Source organism: Helicoverpa zea, chromosome 25, assembly GCF_022581195.2.
Source record: "Helicoverpa zea isolate HzStark_Cry1AcR chromosome 25, ilHelZeax1.1, whole genome shotgun sequence".
In the NCBI taxonomy this organism is placed as follows: domain Eukaryota; kingdom Metazoa; phylum Arthropoda; class Insecta; order Lepidoptera; family Noctuidae; genus Helicoverpa; species Helicoverpa zea.
Genome location: NC_061476.1, coordinates 3,066,401 through 3,083,807, shown reverse-complemented (window position 1 = coordinate 3,083,807; position 17,407 = coordinate 3,066,401). Strand labels below are relative to the sequence as shown.

Genomic DNA, 17,407 nt, shown 5'->3' with positions numbered 1-17,407 from the left:
AAAAGGCTCGGAGGATGATTATCATATAATACTAATAATCCCATTGCCCTACTTACTATGCTTACTTCGCATATTTCTCAATATAGGTAGGTACTTGAGGAGATCGCTCAGTACAAAGCCCTACTTTATCTCTCACACATGGTATCTCAATTATCTAAAGTACACACATTTCATACCATACGGCTGTACTTACTATAATAACACCATTCGATTTCTATGAGCAAAACTGCGTTTCCTGTAGGCTTAGCTTTTGCACCCGGATTTGCATAGGTATAAGTTAGGTATATCTGTCTATGTATTCGCAAAAATCAAAAAAACTACTGATTTAGAGTATAGAGTTTCGCGTGATTTTTGACATGATGGAGGTTTATTTTTGTAATATAAAAAACTGGAGAAGCCAAGTGATAAGTGTTTTACTACAGAAGACATTGAATAAGAATGTATTTTCAGCATAGTAATTACTGAAAAAAAAAACAGTCATCCAAAAACATTATACATATTTTAGCCAATTTAAAAATCTTGTTCCATTAAAATACAGATTATTACACAAATTATTCTAAAAATATGATTTAACGCAATTATCTTGGCATTTGTCACCGCTACAAGTTTTCGATTAAAAATACCGACGCGGCCTTATTCTGGAGATTTTCATATTTTATTTATTCAACACCATTTTTTTTGTTATTTTTTTCTATTCCCTACTACATATTGTCTGATTAGTGTCAATTAATGTTCTTTCTTTCTTTCCATCAACCTACATAATTTCATAACGTTTCAATAATAGGGCTTCCAGAAACTTGTACACGGCTCCTATTTTAAGAGTTAGTTAGTACAATATTATTACATAACAAAATTAGCTTTTCATAAACTAAACTGGCTTACATAATCTCCATTAGCAGCAAACTGTAAAATAATAACATTACGTAAGTTTTCAATCATTTCAAATAAACAATTTGAAATTCAAACATAGTTGAAACACTACAATAACCGTTTTCACAATACTTTGAGTGTGTTTTCCATTATTCTGGTTATTGTTTATGTAATAAATCAATACTCACACGTATGGTATTTATAATATCTATCATCTTGCTTGACAACGTGTTTAATGTGCGTTAAAATACATCTTTTTTTTAACCTATTGTTTCGTTTAAAAACTACAAAAAACCTGACTAATTTGATAACACTACACATTTGCACAACTTTTTTATAACACACTTATATCCTAAGTTTGCACTGAAGGGGAGTTCTGTTTTGCTATGTTAAGGTACTAGGAGTATAGACTACAACATTTTCTGGAGCATTTCTGTGTAATATAACGTTGTAGCGAATGGTACAATACAGGCAAAAGCTCAGTGTAACTCAGCTGGTGTAACTTTGATCAAGCACATCTTTAGGGCTTGGGAGGAAGCTGAAGACTCCATTGGAATTTTCTGCGATCTCTCAAAAGCGTTTGACTGTGTAAATCACGAAACGCTTTTGCAGAAGCTAGAGCATTACGGAATCAAAGATACATCCCTCCAGTTATTAAAATCGTATCTAAACGATCGGCAACTTAAAGTTCAAGTAAACGGCGTAAATTCACTGGGCTCAATGATGGCAATGGGCGTACCACAAGGTTCCATATTAGGTCCGTTCCTCTTTTTAGTTTATATTAATGATTTGCCCTATCTATTTGATAATCAACCTAGGATGGTGTTGTTTGCCGATGATACCCCTCTTATTTTTAACATTGATCGGCGTAGACGTAACCTAGACGACGTAAACAATTCCATTATCCAGGTTCAAAATTGGTTCAACGCAAATAACTTGGCCCTTAATGAAAAAAAAAAACAAAATGCATTCGATTTTCATTGCCAAATGTAAAAAGTAGTGAATGTGACATAATACTCAATAGTCAAAAACTAGAATTTATAAATCAGACAGTTTTCCTGGGAATCACTCTTGACAAAAAACTACAATGGGGACCCCACATAACATCTCTTGCGGGTCGTCTTAGCTCGGCCGCCTATGCTATTAGAAAGATGAGGCAGCTAGCGGACGTAGAAACAGCTAGACTGGTATATTTTAGTTACTTCCACAGCATCATGTCGTACGGCATTCTGCTGTGGGGACGAGCTGCTGACATTGAATGCATATTTATCTTACAAAAGCGAGCTGTCAGAGCTATGTACAACTTACGTGGTCGTGAATCTCTTAGGGAACTGTTTAAAAACATTAATATTATGACCGTGCCTTGCCAATTTATATATGAAAATATCATGTATGTTAGGAAAAACCTACATTTGTTTGATAAAATATGTGATAGACATAATTATAACACTCGAAATAAAAATAAAATAGCCATCCCGCAGTTTAGACTATCTAAAGTACATACATCTTTCATGGGATATTGTGTCAAATGTTATAATAAAATACCAGACAACATTCTGGAACTAAATGACATGCGGTTTAAAACTCATATAAAAGCCACACTTTGTAAAAACGCTTATTATAAATTAGAAGATTATATTCAAGATAAAAATGCTTGGAAACATGCTGGTCCTGCTCCATAGGACGCACTGACAGTATCAAATTATTGCGAATTTAAAATTACACCCGCTAGTAAGATTGTGTTATTCTTTTGATTGTTTGTTTGTAACTTTGTACAAAAATATAAACTGATTTGTAAATGTGAACACCATGTAGCATTTTAACCTTTTTTTATTATTATTTATTCTCATATTCTTTGTCTATTGTGATTCTACATGATCTTCGCATGTTATTATAGTATGTATCAATACATACAAACTGTAATACCTATTATTTTTAAAAAGAGTAACCATGGAGTTTCTTGCCCGTTCTTCTCCATAGGAAGCTACTTTTGGAATGGGCAACTAGAATCAACTAGAATCAACTTTATTTATATTTTTTGACGTTCATAAGTGCTTGTGAAAGCCTAAGTGAAATAAATGATTTGACTTTGACTTTGACTTTGACTTTGACTCAGTCACCAAAGCATTTCCATGTAATTACACCAATACGCTCGACGAAATGTTACACCAATATGCTCGTTGGTTTGTAACAAACAGGCGAGCGTGCTCGACGTTTTGTTCGTAAAAGGATGATACACTAGACTAGAACATCTCTTAGAGCGGCTCGCCGTTCTGTACAAGTAAGTGTTGTAGTCTATACTCACCTTAAAATACCTGATGCTGGTATTCTGAATATCTTTTGTGAACGTTAAGAATGCTTACCTGATACATAAATGTCTCGACATATTAATTACAATACAGTCGACTCTTGTTAATTCAAACCTGCGATATTTCGAACCTCTCGTTAATTCAAAGTTATCACGAGTTCCCTACAAAATCTCTTTATATTTCGAACTAAACCAATACATTTTTATGCACTTGGTAATTCGAACGAAAAAAGCATTGCTATATAACAAAACGACGCGTTAATTTGAATTCTTAGTCATCCAACACTCGAGAATTCAAAGTTGCAGAGAGGAAGAGGCGGAAAGATTGTAAGTCAGAGTCAGAGAGCAGTCTGAGTAGCAGCAATCTGTTTTGAAGCAGTATGACGGAGCTGTTTCGAAAGATTAATTCATTCATATTATGAATACATAAGTATATGCACACAAATGTGTCTTTAAACTTTTGACATTTTTATAAAATAGCAATTAACAAATAATAATTGATCAACACTTAATAATTCGAAGTTTTATTTATTTTTTCTCACAAATTTCGAACCATATAATATTTCAAAAACTCGATAATTCGTAATATTTTAAGAGTCCCTCGAGTTTCGAATTAACGAGGGTCGACTGTATTTTGTTTATCAACTACGTTTACTACCGAGTACGCATCGAGAATCCAGAATACTCCCTCTACTATGACTAATATTCTTTCTACAAAAATAGTATACCGCTTTAATTTTAAATCCCGTTGACAACGTACGTTAAAGTGGCACTTTTTTATTATTTGTTTTTGTGGTAATTTTATTTCGGATGACACAACTCGCCGCGTTGAATAAGCATATTTTTTCAGTAGGCATTTTACGTCGCTCATAATTTTTTTTACACTGAAATTGCTGCCGACTTTGACCGCATACATTTTCCACGATCTCCTCGGCCTCGCTTCAAAAATTATGTAATTAAATAAACTCGGTTTAATATGTTATTATCACCATAAATCTTTAAAAGAATTTCGATGTAGTTCCAGCCGTTTTCGAGATTAGACAGGACAAACAAACATTCTAAAAGCGTGTTGAAGAATTTTCTTAAACAAGCATATAATTCGTAAGGTCACATAAAGAAACTGGAATTCGATGGGGTTAAATATAAATTCCGGAAGAACGATTCTGTTTTTTGTTGGACGCCACTTACGAAATAACATTTGTGAATAACATTCATGTTTTCTCTTTGGTATAAACTCTTTGAATAGCCTTATTAAGTACTATTGTATTTATATTACAGGTATGTCTTAAAATCCCTAGTAATACTATACTAATATTATAAAGCTGAAGAATTTGTTTGCTATGAAAGCTAGTACTAAGTGATTGTGGATAAGAAATTGTATATTTACTGGTACATGTATGTACCTATATGTATTTAAATGTGACCTCATCATGTCGTACAAAATCACCCTTTCGGTCCTTAATTACTCACGTGTTTACAATAATGAACAAACAGCAACACATCCCCACTAATTACAATAAACAGCCAACAAATAAGTGACAAATTGACTTACGTACAACAGAAAAATTGGCATGAATCATCAAGAATATCCATCACCATTTAAAAACTATATTCATCACCTATCAGGAATCGTAGTTTGTTGAAAACGATCGCGATAACTCATCGACAGTTGAACAGGAGCCAAGAAGTAATGATCGTGCTCTATGGCTAGTCTCGATGATATGCGTGCGCGCATCGGGTTCCGTAAACGATATCTTACGCGGTTTCACTCGCGTATTCAGGAAACTATGTTAATATTAACGGAAAGGATAGCCTTATGAGTAAGCTTATAAGATTCCTTGATACATGGGCTATTTTGCATTTAAATAATTTTCCAAATTATGTCTCCTCGAGTTAATAAACACTCTTGATCAATCATGTTTAGCCAATATACATTTATATGTCGTGTCAAGCCGGATTTCAAGAAAACGAAAACTATAGAACCGAATAAAATGACAGGTATACTCAGGTAATCCAGAGCTTGAGAAAGGTCATACTTGTTACCCGGTTGCGGGAAATAGATTTCCCGATTGCAGTAAATAGTCTCGACGTCGATGAAACCTCTGATGGAAGATGGTTCATTATAAAATTAACACACTTCTCATGAATAAGTATGACTTAACAAAATAATTTTAAAGTCTTCAGCATCAAAGTTGGCTGTGTAAAACCTAATCGGCGAAACACATTAAAAAGAGTAACGCGTTTAAACATAATCGCATTAATTTTGAGATGAAAGAACTTTGAATGGGTCATAAAAAATCACCGCATCCGTGTTGGCAATGTTTAAGTACATTAGTTTACATCTCCCTTTTAAAATTATTCCCCGCAATTTCATTTACTTCCTAGAAAACCAACCTCCTGCAACCGGTTAGAAAGACTACCTTCATCATCGATGTATACCAGCAAACTCCATGCCTTTTGACTCGTTTTAGCGTGAAAAAATACACACTTAACTATAAAAATACAGACATCCAAATCTTCAACATTTATCGAAAGTCGGTTGGAAATTACTCAGTTTTGCGTTTATACTATTAAATAAATATTATCCGAATAAATCGAAAAACTTAAGTCTCTTTATATTACAACAGTCTGCCACCCAGAAACATAATCCATTACTAAGAGACCACTATAATTGTTTGATGTGGCAGCAGCGAGTTGGGCTCCTGCCAAACGGGTTCCGTACGTAAATCGTTATAATATCTCCAATAACAGGCGTCTGTCATACGTCACGGGTCGGTAAATGATTGGAATTGCTCGTAAAGCTGACTAATTGGTCATTGTTTGGTTTTACATGCAGCTTTAGGTAACCCTGACTTACTGGTTTTTAATATAATGCTGATTTTATATCTATGTTCTGTGTTACATCTGAATAAAGCACACGTTTTAGGGTACCGTACGTAGGATACAATAACTTGATTTGTTTGCTACCCTAAAACTTAAGCAGTGATGACCAAGACTATCAAAGAAAATTAAGTAAAAACTAGATTTATTAAGTTTTTTAACAAAGAAGCACATAATTTTTCTTGCAGGAAGTTTTTAATAAACGAACCGTGACCGGCTAGTAAAGCATGAAACGAGGTCAAAGATTTTCTTGTACAAAGTTTCGCATACAAAACTGAAATTTATTTCAAGTCCCATAAGAATACAATTAACGACATTCTTAGGAAGAAAGGTTTATCGAAGACTAGCTTCTTCTAGTGACATTGCCTCCGTCTTATTTTGTTTCTACGCGGAACTCTAACAAAGAAAATCATATAAATGTTATGTACTTCTTCTAAATTCAGCGGTTCAATGACTCAAAGTAAAGTTAAAAATCATTCATTTTAAAGGGTAGCTACTGAAGCAAGCAGGTACAATATTTTCAAAGGTTTTGGTGAAGAAAACTTATAGCGTAGTGTAAAAAAAAACATATAACTTGAAACTAACAAACAACAGTTACAATTTCTTTGCCACTTGCAATTTTTGTATCGAAGCATCTAAGATGTAAGCGAGCTTCAATGATCTACATATTGCAATGAAAATACAGCTTATTTGGTCTTATTGCCATTTCTTGAGAATATGAAATTCTTGAGGAGAAGTATTAGTTTGCCAATAATCTGTTGTCTTTGATTGCTATAATATTTGAGTGGCTTTGTCTTAAGAGTAGTACAATTTAGAATGTTTCACGACGTCTTAATATTAGCAATAATCATGTATGAATTTGCCCATAGAAATTTAAGTACGTATCTTAGATGCTTTGAACAGAGTATAATTAAGCTAAGCATTGCCATTCAACGTGGCAATGCGACCAGCCTCTTAGACAAGCTCCCAGTAGACAGCGATGGGAATGAATTTATCGAAGTCTTTTAGATTTGATATATGTAGATTTTTCTGGACATGACTGTATTTGCTGTTTCAGTTTAAGTTTACTTTCTATATTGCTTACATATATACAGATAAACACTCAAATAATGCATTTAATACCAACAATAAATAAGTTGAGTGCAATTGAAACCCAGACTTTACAACATGACCTAAATCCCATACAACAATAACAATTTCCATAAATCCGTCCTTTTATATGCATTTCCATCAACATGGCAACAAAAAGCCTTTAATATTTCAGTGCAGAAATACACAGACTCAAGGTGAATGACCTGAGTTCAGGATAATGCAGTTCACTGATCGAGTGATGGATGCGATTGCGAATTCGGATCGCGATTGATCGATACCTAAGTTTTATTTAGCAATATACTATAAGAGGATTCTTTTTAAATTTAGTTGAGTAGAAAACAATGTCTTCTTATATTAATAGTTGCTTCTCATGCAATGGACTTGGGGTATCATCTGAAATATTGATATGTAACTAAAGAAATTATTGGTTTGTTTGTCGGTTTGTGCGCTAATCACAGGAACTGCTAAACCGATTCCAAAATTTCTTTCTGTCTGAGATAACCCATTGATCGAGGCAGATTACTTCACCCGGGTTAGCAGAGTAGTTCCCACGACAATGTGAGTAGGTAATGGATGGCAGAGAAGAAACTTAGTGCATGATTTAATTACTTACTTGAGACATTTAACTTTGGGCTGCAGGATTGTTCGAAAGAGTTACCGCGGCGGCCCTGGTACATAAAACGCCTACGACGGAACACGACAGTTTTTAGTCAGTAAGAGTCTGACACTCCCTCACCGCTGCTAACCCACAGCGGGAGGGGTCATTTGATGATTTTTGATGTCGTAAAAAAAAGACATTTAACTTTTGACCTTTAGCCCTGAAAATAGTTTCAATGCATAAGTAACCGAGAAATATGTAGCTGTTTTACTTAATGTCAAATAACTAATTAACTTATTGTTTTTATAAAATTAAATATGAGCCTAACTTAGAAGGAACCTTTCATTTAATATTGTTTTCCAGAAGCGAGCCGTGGACGGTTTTATCGCGCCGTTCCGATTCAATTAACGGCTGCCAACAATGAAAGCTTTTCAATTATTAATTGAAAATGTTTTAGATATTTTCGCAGGAAATGTTCCTGTTTATTCTATTATCAAATATGAGGATTCGGTTATTGGTTGTTTATGAAATTGTAGCTTTTGCCAGACCGTGGGAAATATTTCATGGCACTATGTATATTTTTATTTCTGTCTCGAAAGGTACTATAATATCTTACGTTGTTTTTTAAATGACCTAAATAAAATAAACCTGGTTTTCTTTAAGATAACTTACTAACTAACAAAGGACATATAAGTTATAGAAGTCCGCATTTCTATCTAACTGATCTTATGAAAACGATTTTCATCTCAATACCTAGGTAATTGTTGCCATTTCCCATTCTTAGATCCGTCTGAAAGACCGATCTAAGAAGAGTCACCAGTACAATGACGTCATACAACATATAACACGTCATAAAATCGAGATGTTCGCGTAAGTATTTCAACCTGTAAACCAGTCACTATTTACAAACGTTTACATACATTTTACCCCCTAATGATAGATGCGCGTAAACCAACAACAATTTATTTTGTTAACAAGTGTAATGTTCGCACTACCCACAACTGCGAGGTGTTATTTAAATATTGTTGAGGAATAAATTTACTAGATTATTTCCTCTGAAATGTGGATTTCTTTCAACAAGTTCAAAACTGTGTTATTTGAAATCGAGTCTTTCAAATAACACATCGGGACTCAGTCATTTCTTTCTTCAGTAAAGTATTGATAAAAGGATCTTAATTGAGATATAAACAAATAAAAGCTCTCTCGATTTAGAGCTTTCCTGTGACGTTATAATATTCTAGAACTCTATCTGAATCGAAGCAACTCGAAAGAGTATTTATAAACGCGCAAAGGAGTAGGAAAACAATTTGCAAAAATTCGTGCCAAAAAAAAGTTATTGATTCTAACTTGGAAGGAATATGCCCACTTCGAAAGAACACTTTCGAAGGAAAATGTGGAAAAATCGATAGACATAAATAAAAAAGCCAATCTTTTTTGGGAAGTCGTTTAAATAGCTATCGAAAGTTCGTGCCCCAGCCTCCTAGTAATCGGTGCAAATCGACCCAATTTGATTTCCGATCTCTCCTATTGGGTTGCATCCGACTCAATACGGATATATCAAGCCACCGTTTACAAATTTTAAACGGCCCAATTTGGAGGCTATTCGTTCTGTCTAGCAAATTGATAGGACTCTTGATTCTAGTATTCAAAGAATGTTTTAAATTAATAAAGAACAGCTTTTTATATTGTTACAAAGCGTCGTTATTTTCGAATCTTTGCCAAAACTATCAGGTAGGTACAATCAAAACAGAAGTTCAATTTCTTCCTAATCGGTCATTTTGGATAATTTAAGATAGGTAGTAGTAGACATATAAGAGCTACTAAAAAAGCGCAATTCATAATATCAGACCTCTATAATAACTTAACAAACAATATACTTATTTAACGATTCTGCGTGCATATCATCGCTTCCCGGACGGCGATCGCCGTCTTCGCACGTTTTCCCACGGATCATGGATGATTTAAACGGTTCCATTAACCGATGTGAAATAACCGACAAAATACAGGAGTATCGAAAAAATTGACAGCTGGTATAATACTTCTATCTCTATATCTATTACTCTTGTGCCTAAAAATAAATAAAAAAATATTATAATTACCTTGAAGATGACCCTGAGAGCACGGAAATATTAGTCCTGTAGGTACCCGATTTCTTTCCAGTCGTGTCGAATTGCCGCCCAATCGGGCTATGCGAGTGAACATTGTCAATATCTATCTCTATCTAATATCTATAATTAAAGACTTTACTCACTACAGACAGCAAATCAATTACATACAAATTAATTTGTTTACGTGCCAAATCCATTTGTTTACACGCTCCAAAAATGAGTTTTTCAAAATTGTATGTATCTGTTCTAGTTTTCTTTTAGACTCATGACGTGATTGAATCACTTCTATTGAGATAAGTATGTGAAAACTGTTTTGTAAGTTACTGTAAAAATACAGTTTTATTTTATCTTATAAATAAGCTCACCGTCAGTTGCACAAAGTTCCATTAAAGTTAATGCTTCTTTAAATCTATTGCTGACTCTTTCTTTGTCAAAATGATAAAAAGTGTTAGCAATAGATTTAATGAAGCTTTAATTTTAATGGAGCTTTGTGTACTGACGGTTAGTGTTACAACAGTCCTTCTCATATCTCCCAAAATATCCAAAACAATTACACCCACGGGTCTTAATATGGTCTAATGACGTTACAATCCTGGGGCCCGATTCTCCTAAGTTAGTTATGTCAAAATCTAATAGAAATCGAATTGCAATATGATCGCAATAGCAGTTTTAACCTTATCGGGCATTCTGCTACTAATATAAGACCAATCGTATTCCAATGACATTCGATTGGTTTGCGATTGGTCTGCTATTTTGGTATTTTGGTCTATACGGTAGTTTGCTGTACAATCATTTTGCAATCGTAAATCATTTGCAGACAAAATGATTCATTATTGAATGACAGAAAAGGATAAAAACGTTTACTTCAAAGAAAAAATAGCGGAATGCCGCATACGCTTCAATCGTAATCGAGTCGGGATTGGATCTCAGTCGAACCGAGTCGAACGTGAATCGTATGTCGCTTAAGTAAAATTAGGAGAATCGGGCCCCAGGTCAATACGTAATCATCCGGATATTTTGCCATGGCAACACATAACAGTGCAAATGGAAACACTACGAAGGTTTTAAGGTGAATGCGAATGGTAAAGGGAAATCTACACTAATACATAGATATAATAAAGAGGAATCATTTTATTTTTTGATTGTACCCTAAAACTACCTAAAAGCTCATTCTGAACCGATTGGTAAACTACACTCTTCCCGAATAACATGGGCTATATTTTGTCCGTATACGGGAAGAAGTTCTCATGGGACGCTGCTTGTGAATCGCGGGAAATCGTAAATAATAAATAAAGAACGATATATTATTACCGCGAATGATAAGTTAGCTCCTCATAAGTATCTACTTTTAACAATACGTGTGTGTTATTATTTTGAATTTTTTTGGAGATTAAATTCCAAAAGTCTCACAATTCAAATGTGATTATAGTTTGCATTACAAAGTTCATAGGAATACATTTGAACCTTTAACTTAGGTACTCCATTTTATGTTTGAAATTCCAGCTACCAGTTGAAGCATTCACCTTAATCATGTTTAGAGTTTGGACGGATGTTCTTGGGCGGTGCAGGTTGAATCACGTCATGTTGTGACGTTTTATATGCACTGTGCACTGTAGTGTAATTGTACGTTTTTATGCAAAATGGAACCACTCGACAAATTTCATTTTTTACTTTTTTTGAAAAATACTAATGTAAAAGTGGTCTAAATTCTTATACAAAATTTTAATATACCTTCTTTCTAAGGAGGAAATCATGTGGTTCTTTTTTGTATAAGAATTTAGACCACTTTTACATTAGTATTCTTCAAAAAAAGTAAAAAATGAAATTTGTCGAGTGGTTCCATTTTGCATAAAAACGGACAATTGTTATGATACAATGGTGTTTTAAAATCAATATGGCGGACGACAACAGAAGTCCGTTCTCAATCATCGAGTTAGTTTTCCCTTGCCTAGAGGTATATGTAAAATTATTTTAATGTATGTAAACAGACAAAGAGCATTATTACATAATGCTCTCTAAAATAATTTAATAAATTATGGGGATAGAAAAAGCATTCACCCATTAGAATATTTTTTACTAGTTTTCAGCCTATTTGTGCCGGTCTAAATAATTTATTTAGATTATAATAGATGCAGTTAAGGGTAACTAATGATCAACAGTTAACAATGGGTAGGGAATGTATGCTCAAGAAATTATTACCTAGTAAAATCTCTCTAATTTCAGAGAACCTAATTACTTATGAAAAAAAACACTACCTTATTTTGTCCAGGTTGTTTATTTTTCTTTCTTATACATATTTTTAAATTACAATATTGTAAAGCTTCTTATGAATATCTTATCTTTTATACAAAAGAGTCTTAAATAGCGATCAATACGAAGATGTATGTATTGAATAAATACTTTTTAAGCTGTGAATATATATTTTTGTATTTATTGAAAAATCTATCATCATATTATCACTATTTAATATAATAACAGTCATGTTCTAACTTAAATAAAATTATGTGATGTTTTCATTAATAAAAATCGACAATAGGTTTACACAGCGTGTTACAAAAGTATCCAAAAAATACAATAAATTATCACAGCCAAAAAAATCGTTCAAATGTAAATAAGATCCAATGTAGATTATTGTAACAGAGCAAACAATTTGTGAAAAATCGACATTTTGATTTAAAAAACAAAACACGATTAACTGACTCTTTACAAGGAGCTATCTAGCCCCTTTTAAGCTTGAATACAGGTGCTTTTGTAACACTCTGTATATTTTGTGATTTGTTTCCAACATATACCAATAAAAATAAATATTCCAGATCTGTTGATACCTTTATTCGGTTCTTATTTTCCTTGTTTGTCTACAACTTTTTATTTTATCATCTTTTTTATAGATACATATCTTTCGGAACGCTAACCTGAACATTATAATTTACCAGGATAGTCGCATGTATCCAATTTTTTTTAATATCCTTTTTTTATTTTCCTTCTTAGTCTGTGACTTTTCATCATCTTTATAGAAACATATTTTTCGGCACGTTAACCAGAACATTATAATTTACCAGGATAGTCGCATGTATCCAATTTTTTTACAATATCCAAAGTATAAGCATATTGTAATCACTCGCGGTCATTAATATTCTATCTATCTGACACTTTGCTTAGTAAATATATGAATATGACATAACTTGTATCGGGCTCATGTCAATAGTGGATTTCTAGTAAATAAAACCACAGATAGATAAAATACTGAGATCGGCCGTTTATCATCACCATCATTCTCCCGGACAATCATAAAGTACCTATCCTCTAATACTAATAAATAGCATTCAATCTAAATAAAATAAAAATGAAATGTACAACGAATCAAAAACTAAAAGCTTCTTATTTTTCGAACTTAAAAGTATTTATTTTAGATATTAAACTTACTCAGAAAAATAAAAAATCAGTCTTACACGTTTTTGATTATGCTTTTTTGAATTGCAATGATATAAAAAAAAACTAATTGTAAGATTAAGTCTTATTTTCGGATTCATTCCACAATAGTAAGTATAACTCGTAATTAAACCCAAGAAGGAAATGTAATGACTCACCCCCTTACTTATAAAATCTCTAATCACCGTCTAAGCAACATTTTAACTAATCACTACTTAAAGTCTTAAGTAGTGATTAAATGTTAGTTAAGAAATGCTTAAGCAATGTTTATAAGTAAGAATTTTTTAAACAGCCCTTAAGTATTACTTATATTTAATTCACGTTTATAAGTAAGACTGTCAATTTTTAGCTAAAACAGTTGAGGATACTTCTACAAAATAATTTCTTATTTTTCGAACTTTCTATTCAAAAAAACTCAAACTATTCAAAAAAACTAATGAACTTCAAACGTTGACTTCAACGCCATCTATCGGAAAATGGCCACAATCATACTACACATTTAATATTTATTTTTTTATTTTAGAGATGTCAATAATTATGTTTTGTACGTTCTCATTCAAAGGCGACTCTATTGCTTCTGCGGTATAAATAAAAATATCTATGCTAAATTGCACTTCTTCAAAAGTATCAAAAATTAACCACTATAACATTCTTCAGGCTAACCTTGTGTAGGCACCTGTTATATTCTTATTTTTCTGAATAAGCTTCTATATAGTAGTATTTAAAACTAAGTTTCGTTATAAACTGTGTTATAAACTAGTTCCTGAATTTTCATTCTCAGCATCAGCTTTTTGGCTGGTAATAATTTCTTCACATGAGGAAGAAGGCTATTAAAGAAACCTATATCTTCATCCTTTGTTGGCTCATTAGATTCAGTAATAGCACTCTTTTGAGCGTCATCGTCATCATCATAGAAATCTGTCTCCATAATGACAGGTTTTGTGTCAAATTCGTCAAACTCATCTTCTTTGACATTTACTTCTGCTGGTTGTTCTAGGAAGAAACTACCGCTTTGGTCAGCATCATAGTCCTGTGTGTATGAGTCTTCAGGAATCTCTGTACCTTCGTAATCGTTGAATTGGTTGGTAAGGAATTGCAGCTTGGGCAGATACTCCCAGTCTGATCCCATGGGTTTCCTGACTTCTTTCCTAGCTTGGTCTCTCAAGTATTTCCACTTTAATCTCGCCTCGTCACCTGGAAATTGATAAACATATTGTAAGTTACATGGTGTACAATACAAACTTTGATGACAATGACTAACGGCCAGTTTCTTCATCAAAAGTTAAAGTTAAAGTAATGTCTAAAGTAAAAGTAACGGTCAAATTCGTTTTTTCAAGGCTAAAGTGACAGCAAAACTATTAGAAAAATTGAATTTGACCGTTTATTTTAGACATTACTTTGACTTTTTACTTTGGCTTTAACTTTTGATGAAGAAACTGGCTGTAAATGGTCAAAAATTAACGGTGTAATGCGTCTGAATGTTTCCTAAACTAAGCATCTGAGTAAAATAAAATCAAACTCATTTATTTTGTTTGTTTATTTATACTTATAGGAAAGTTAACGCTGGCTCTATATTTGTATCTTTATAGTGTGTGAAATATTTGGCGTTATATGCCACGTACTTACCTACTAGGTAAGCAAATCCTACAACACTACTGAAACTTTTAAACAATACGCTGTAGGCAGGTTTCTTTTAGCAAACATCTCGGAAACTACTGAACTTCACTCGTACATAAGAATGGCCTAATTTGAACCATACTATCAGCTCCTTCCGGATATACCTACGTTGAATTACAATTAGTAACCCTTTATAGGTATAACTTAAAGGATGAGAGAAAGCTTACGTCTTATCTGTATCCCATAAAAACTAATTTCGAAGAGCTCTAAAATTCTACAAAAATGTAAAAAAAAATACTTACGAGTGCAATCTAATTCCTGAGCTATCTCTTTCCAACTCTCATCAAGTTTGTACCAATTATGATGTCCTTTCAAAGACCTGTTCCAAATAATATCCCTTGCTCTCACTAGTTCTATCAGCTTATTCATATCCACATCAATAGTTCTTCTCTTATTCATTAATAACTTCTTCCTCATTGTATATCCTAGTTTAGGTCTTTTAATAGATTCATCAAGGGAGTTAAACACTTCATCAGCGGTCGTTTCCCCATCACCTTCTTCATCCTCAGTCATGAATTGGTGATGAATAAACTTGAGCTTCTGGAAGTGTGGCCATTCGGATTCTGCTGGTAGTTTCTTCATCTCTTTCCTGCATTGATCTTTGAGATTCTTCCATTTCTTGCGGCAGTTGAGACCTGGAATGTTTAGGATATTTTCTTAGATTTGTAACGAACGTTTAGGAATTATAATAATTTGTGTAAGTTTCTAAATACGTTAATGGAATGTTCCTACCAATTTTCCTGTCTAAATTATGTTACTTATTAAGAAGGGTACTGCAATTGTGACGTAGTAATACAACGGTTAACATAATAACCTTGGACTTGAAAGCACTTTCTATTTAGGTCAAGGTCGGAGATCTAAAGTTCCTATTATGTAGGTATGTATCCATTTCAGAATACTGCCAACAACATTTGCGAAGTTTCCAACATTATTTCTTATCCAAACTACCTTTTCTAAATAAATCACAAAGCAATACAAAACGAATATAAGTAAACATCATATTAAGAGAAGATTAATGGCCGTCGCTTCAAATGTAATTCCGCCATAACCATCTATCGCGCACATCTGCTATCAATGTGACGCGAAACCACAACAAACGGAATATTATCAACAGCGGGCTGCAGCGAGCCCGCTCACCGGCCATTAACCTTCAGCGAGTGAAACGCAAAACGCTGTACTCACTCGTCGTCCCAACCTCCGCGGCCACCTCGTTCCAATACCGCTCCAACTTAAACCGATTCCTGTGACCTCTGTAACTTTTGTCCCACAAACATTCCCTTGCCTGGACAGCTGCTATCAGCTTGTCCATATTTTTGGTTCGAGCACCTTTAGCTTTTGCCTTCATTGTGGAGCGGGCGCGCAGGCGGTAGCGGCAGCGAGGACGGGCGCTGCGAGCGAGGCGCGGCGCGGGACTGACGCCAGCCGCCCGCGCCCTTCCCGTGCACCGGTGACAGTCCGCTTCGCTCCGTCGCCCGCTCCGAGATATCGCTGTCCTATTCGCTCGACGCGTCGCTCCCCTCTCTATGCGACACGCCTTGACGACTCCGATCCATTACTACACAACCACACTTCCCAAACACTCGAGACTTCACCATACATTGCGTTTTAACTTTCCACTTTAGACACACACTCGCGAAGTTACACGGCAATGAATATGGTATTATTTAATTCGATAGTGTTATATAAGGGTGTGGTGATAACGTGGTCGTTACCGGTTAGTAACAATGGTCGCAGTTGAAGCGATCTGCGCGTTGGATTATTCGTTCAATAATACGTTGTAGTGTGGACTGAAAGCGTATACAAATCGCTTATTATCGAACCAAGCGTGTGACACCTATATTTAGCGATTTTTGACTCAGATGTTGTGTGGGCATTTAATTTAGATGATGAATTTTAGTTTTCATAGGTAGACGATTTGATTCATGTTTGTGTCCTTGATTTTATGTTGCTTTTGCAATGATTCTATACGATATCTTAGATCGTTTTGAATATAAGGAAATTAATAGCATAAATGACTGGCAGCGTTTTAAATCGACCGGAGGGTGTTTCTTGTAGGGCTGCGGGATTGTTCGAAAGAGAGGCCCTGATACATAAAAGTCTTAAGAGGAACATGAAGGGTTTTAGTCGGTAAGAGGCTGACACTCTGGAAAAAAGTATGTTTCTTGAAAAACTTCCCTTTCCGACTAAGGATTTAGTAAATTAGTGCTAAAAAGAAAATTGCATGCCCAACAGGACGCAATTTCCCTTCCTACTATACTCAAGTATCCCAAAATCTAGCAATTTCTACGAAAATACTGCAAAACTTACCCTGCGCTTGAAACTGTATCGAGTGATGAGCAGCGATGCACCGATGATACTAAAGTCCAGCATCATTATCACTCACTTTTCACCTTCATCACTTCTGAAGAGTACATTCTAGTTCCTTCCTTTCAATGTTTGGTGTAT

At 34.2% G+C, this 17,407-nt stretch overlaps 2 protein-coding genes across 2 annotated transcripts in view; one reads left to right on the top strand and one right to left on the bottom strand.

The window, feature by feature from the left end:
* Nucleotides 1-17,407, top strand: part of LOC124642583 — a 70,200-nt gene that overhangs the window by 23,984 nt on the left and 28,809 nt on the right. The gene's annotated exons all lie outside the window — the stretch shown is intronic.
* Nucleotides 12,113-16,393, bottom strand: LOC124642585. The gene is made up of 3 exons (XM_047181040.1): nt 16,145-16,393; nt 15,205-15,597; nt 12,113-14,479 (listed from the first exon to the last, which is right to left on the bottom strand). Exons 1-3 carry the CDS (start codon nt 16,305-16,307, stop codon nt 14,013-14,015), a joined length of 1,023 nt encoding a protein of 340 aa, XP_047036996.1. The 5' UTR covers nt 16,308-16,393; the 3' UTR covers nt 12,113-14,012.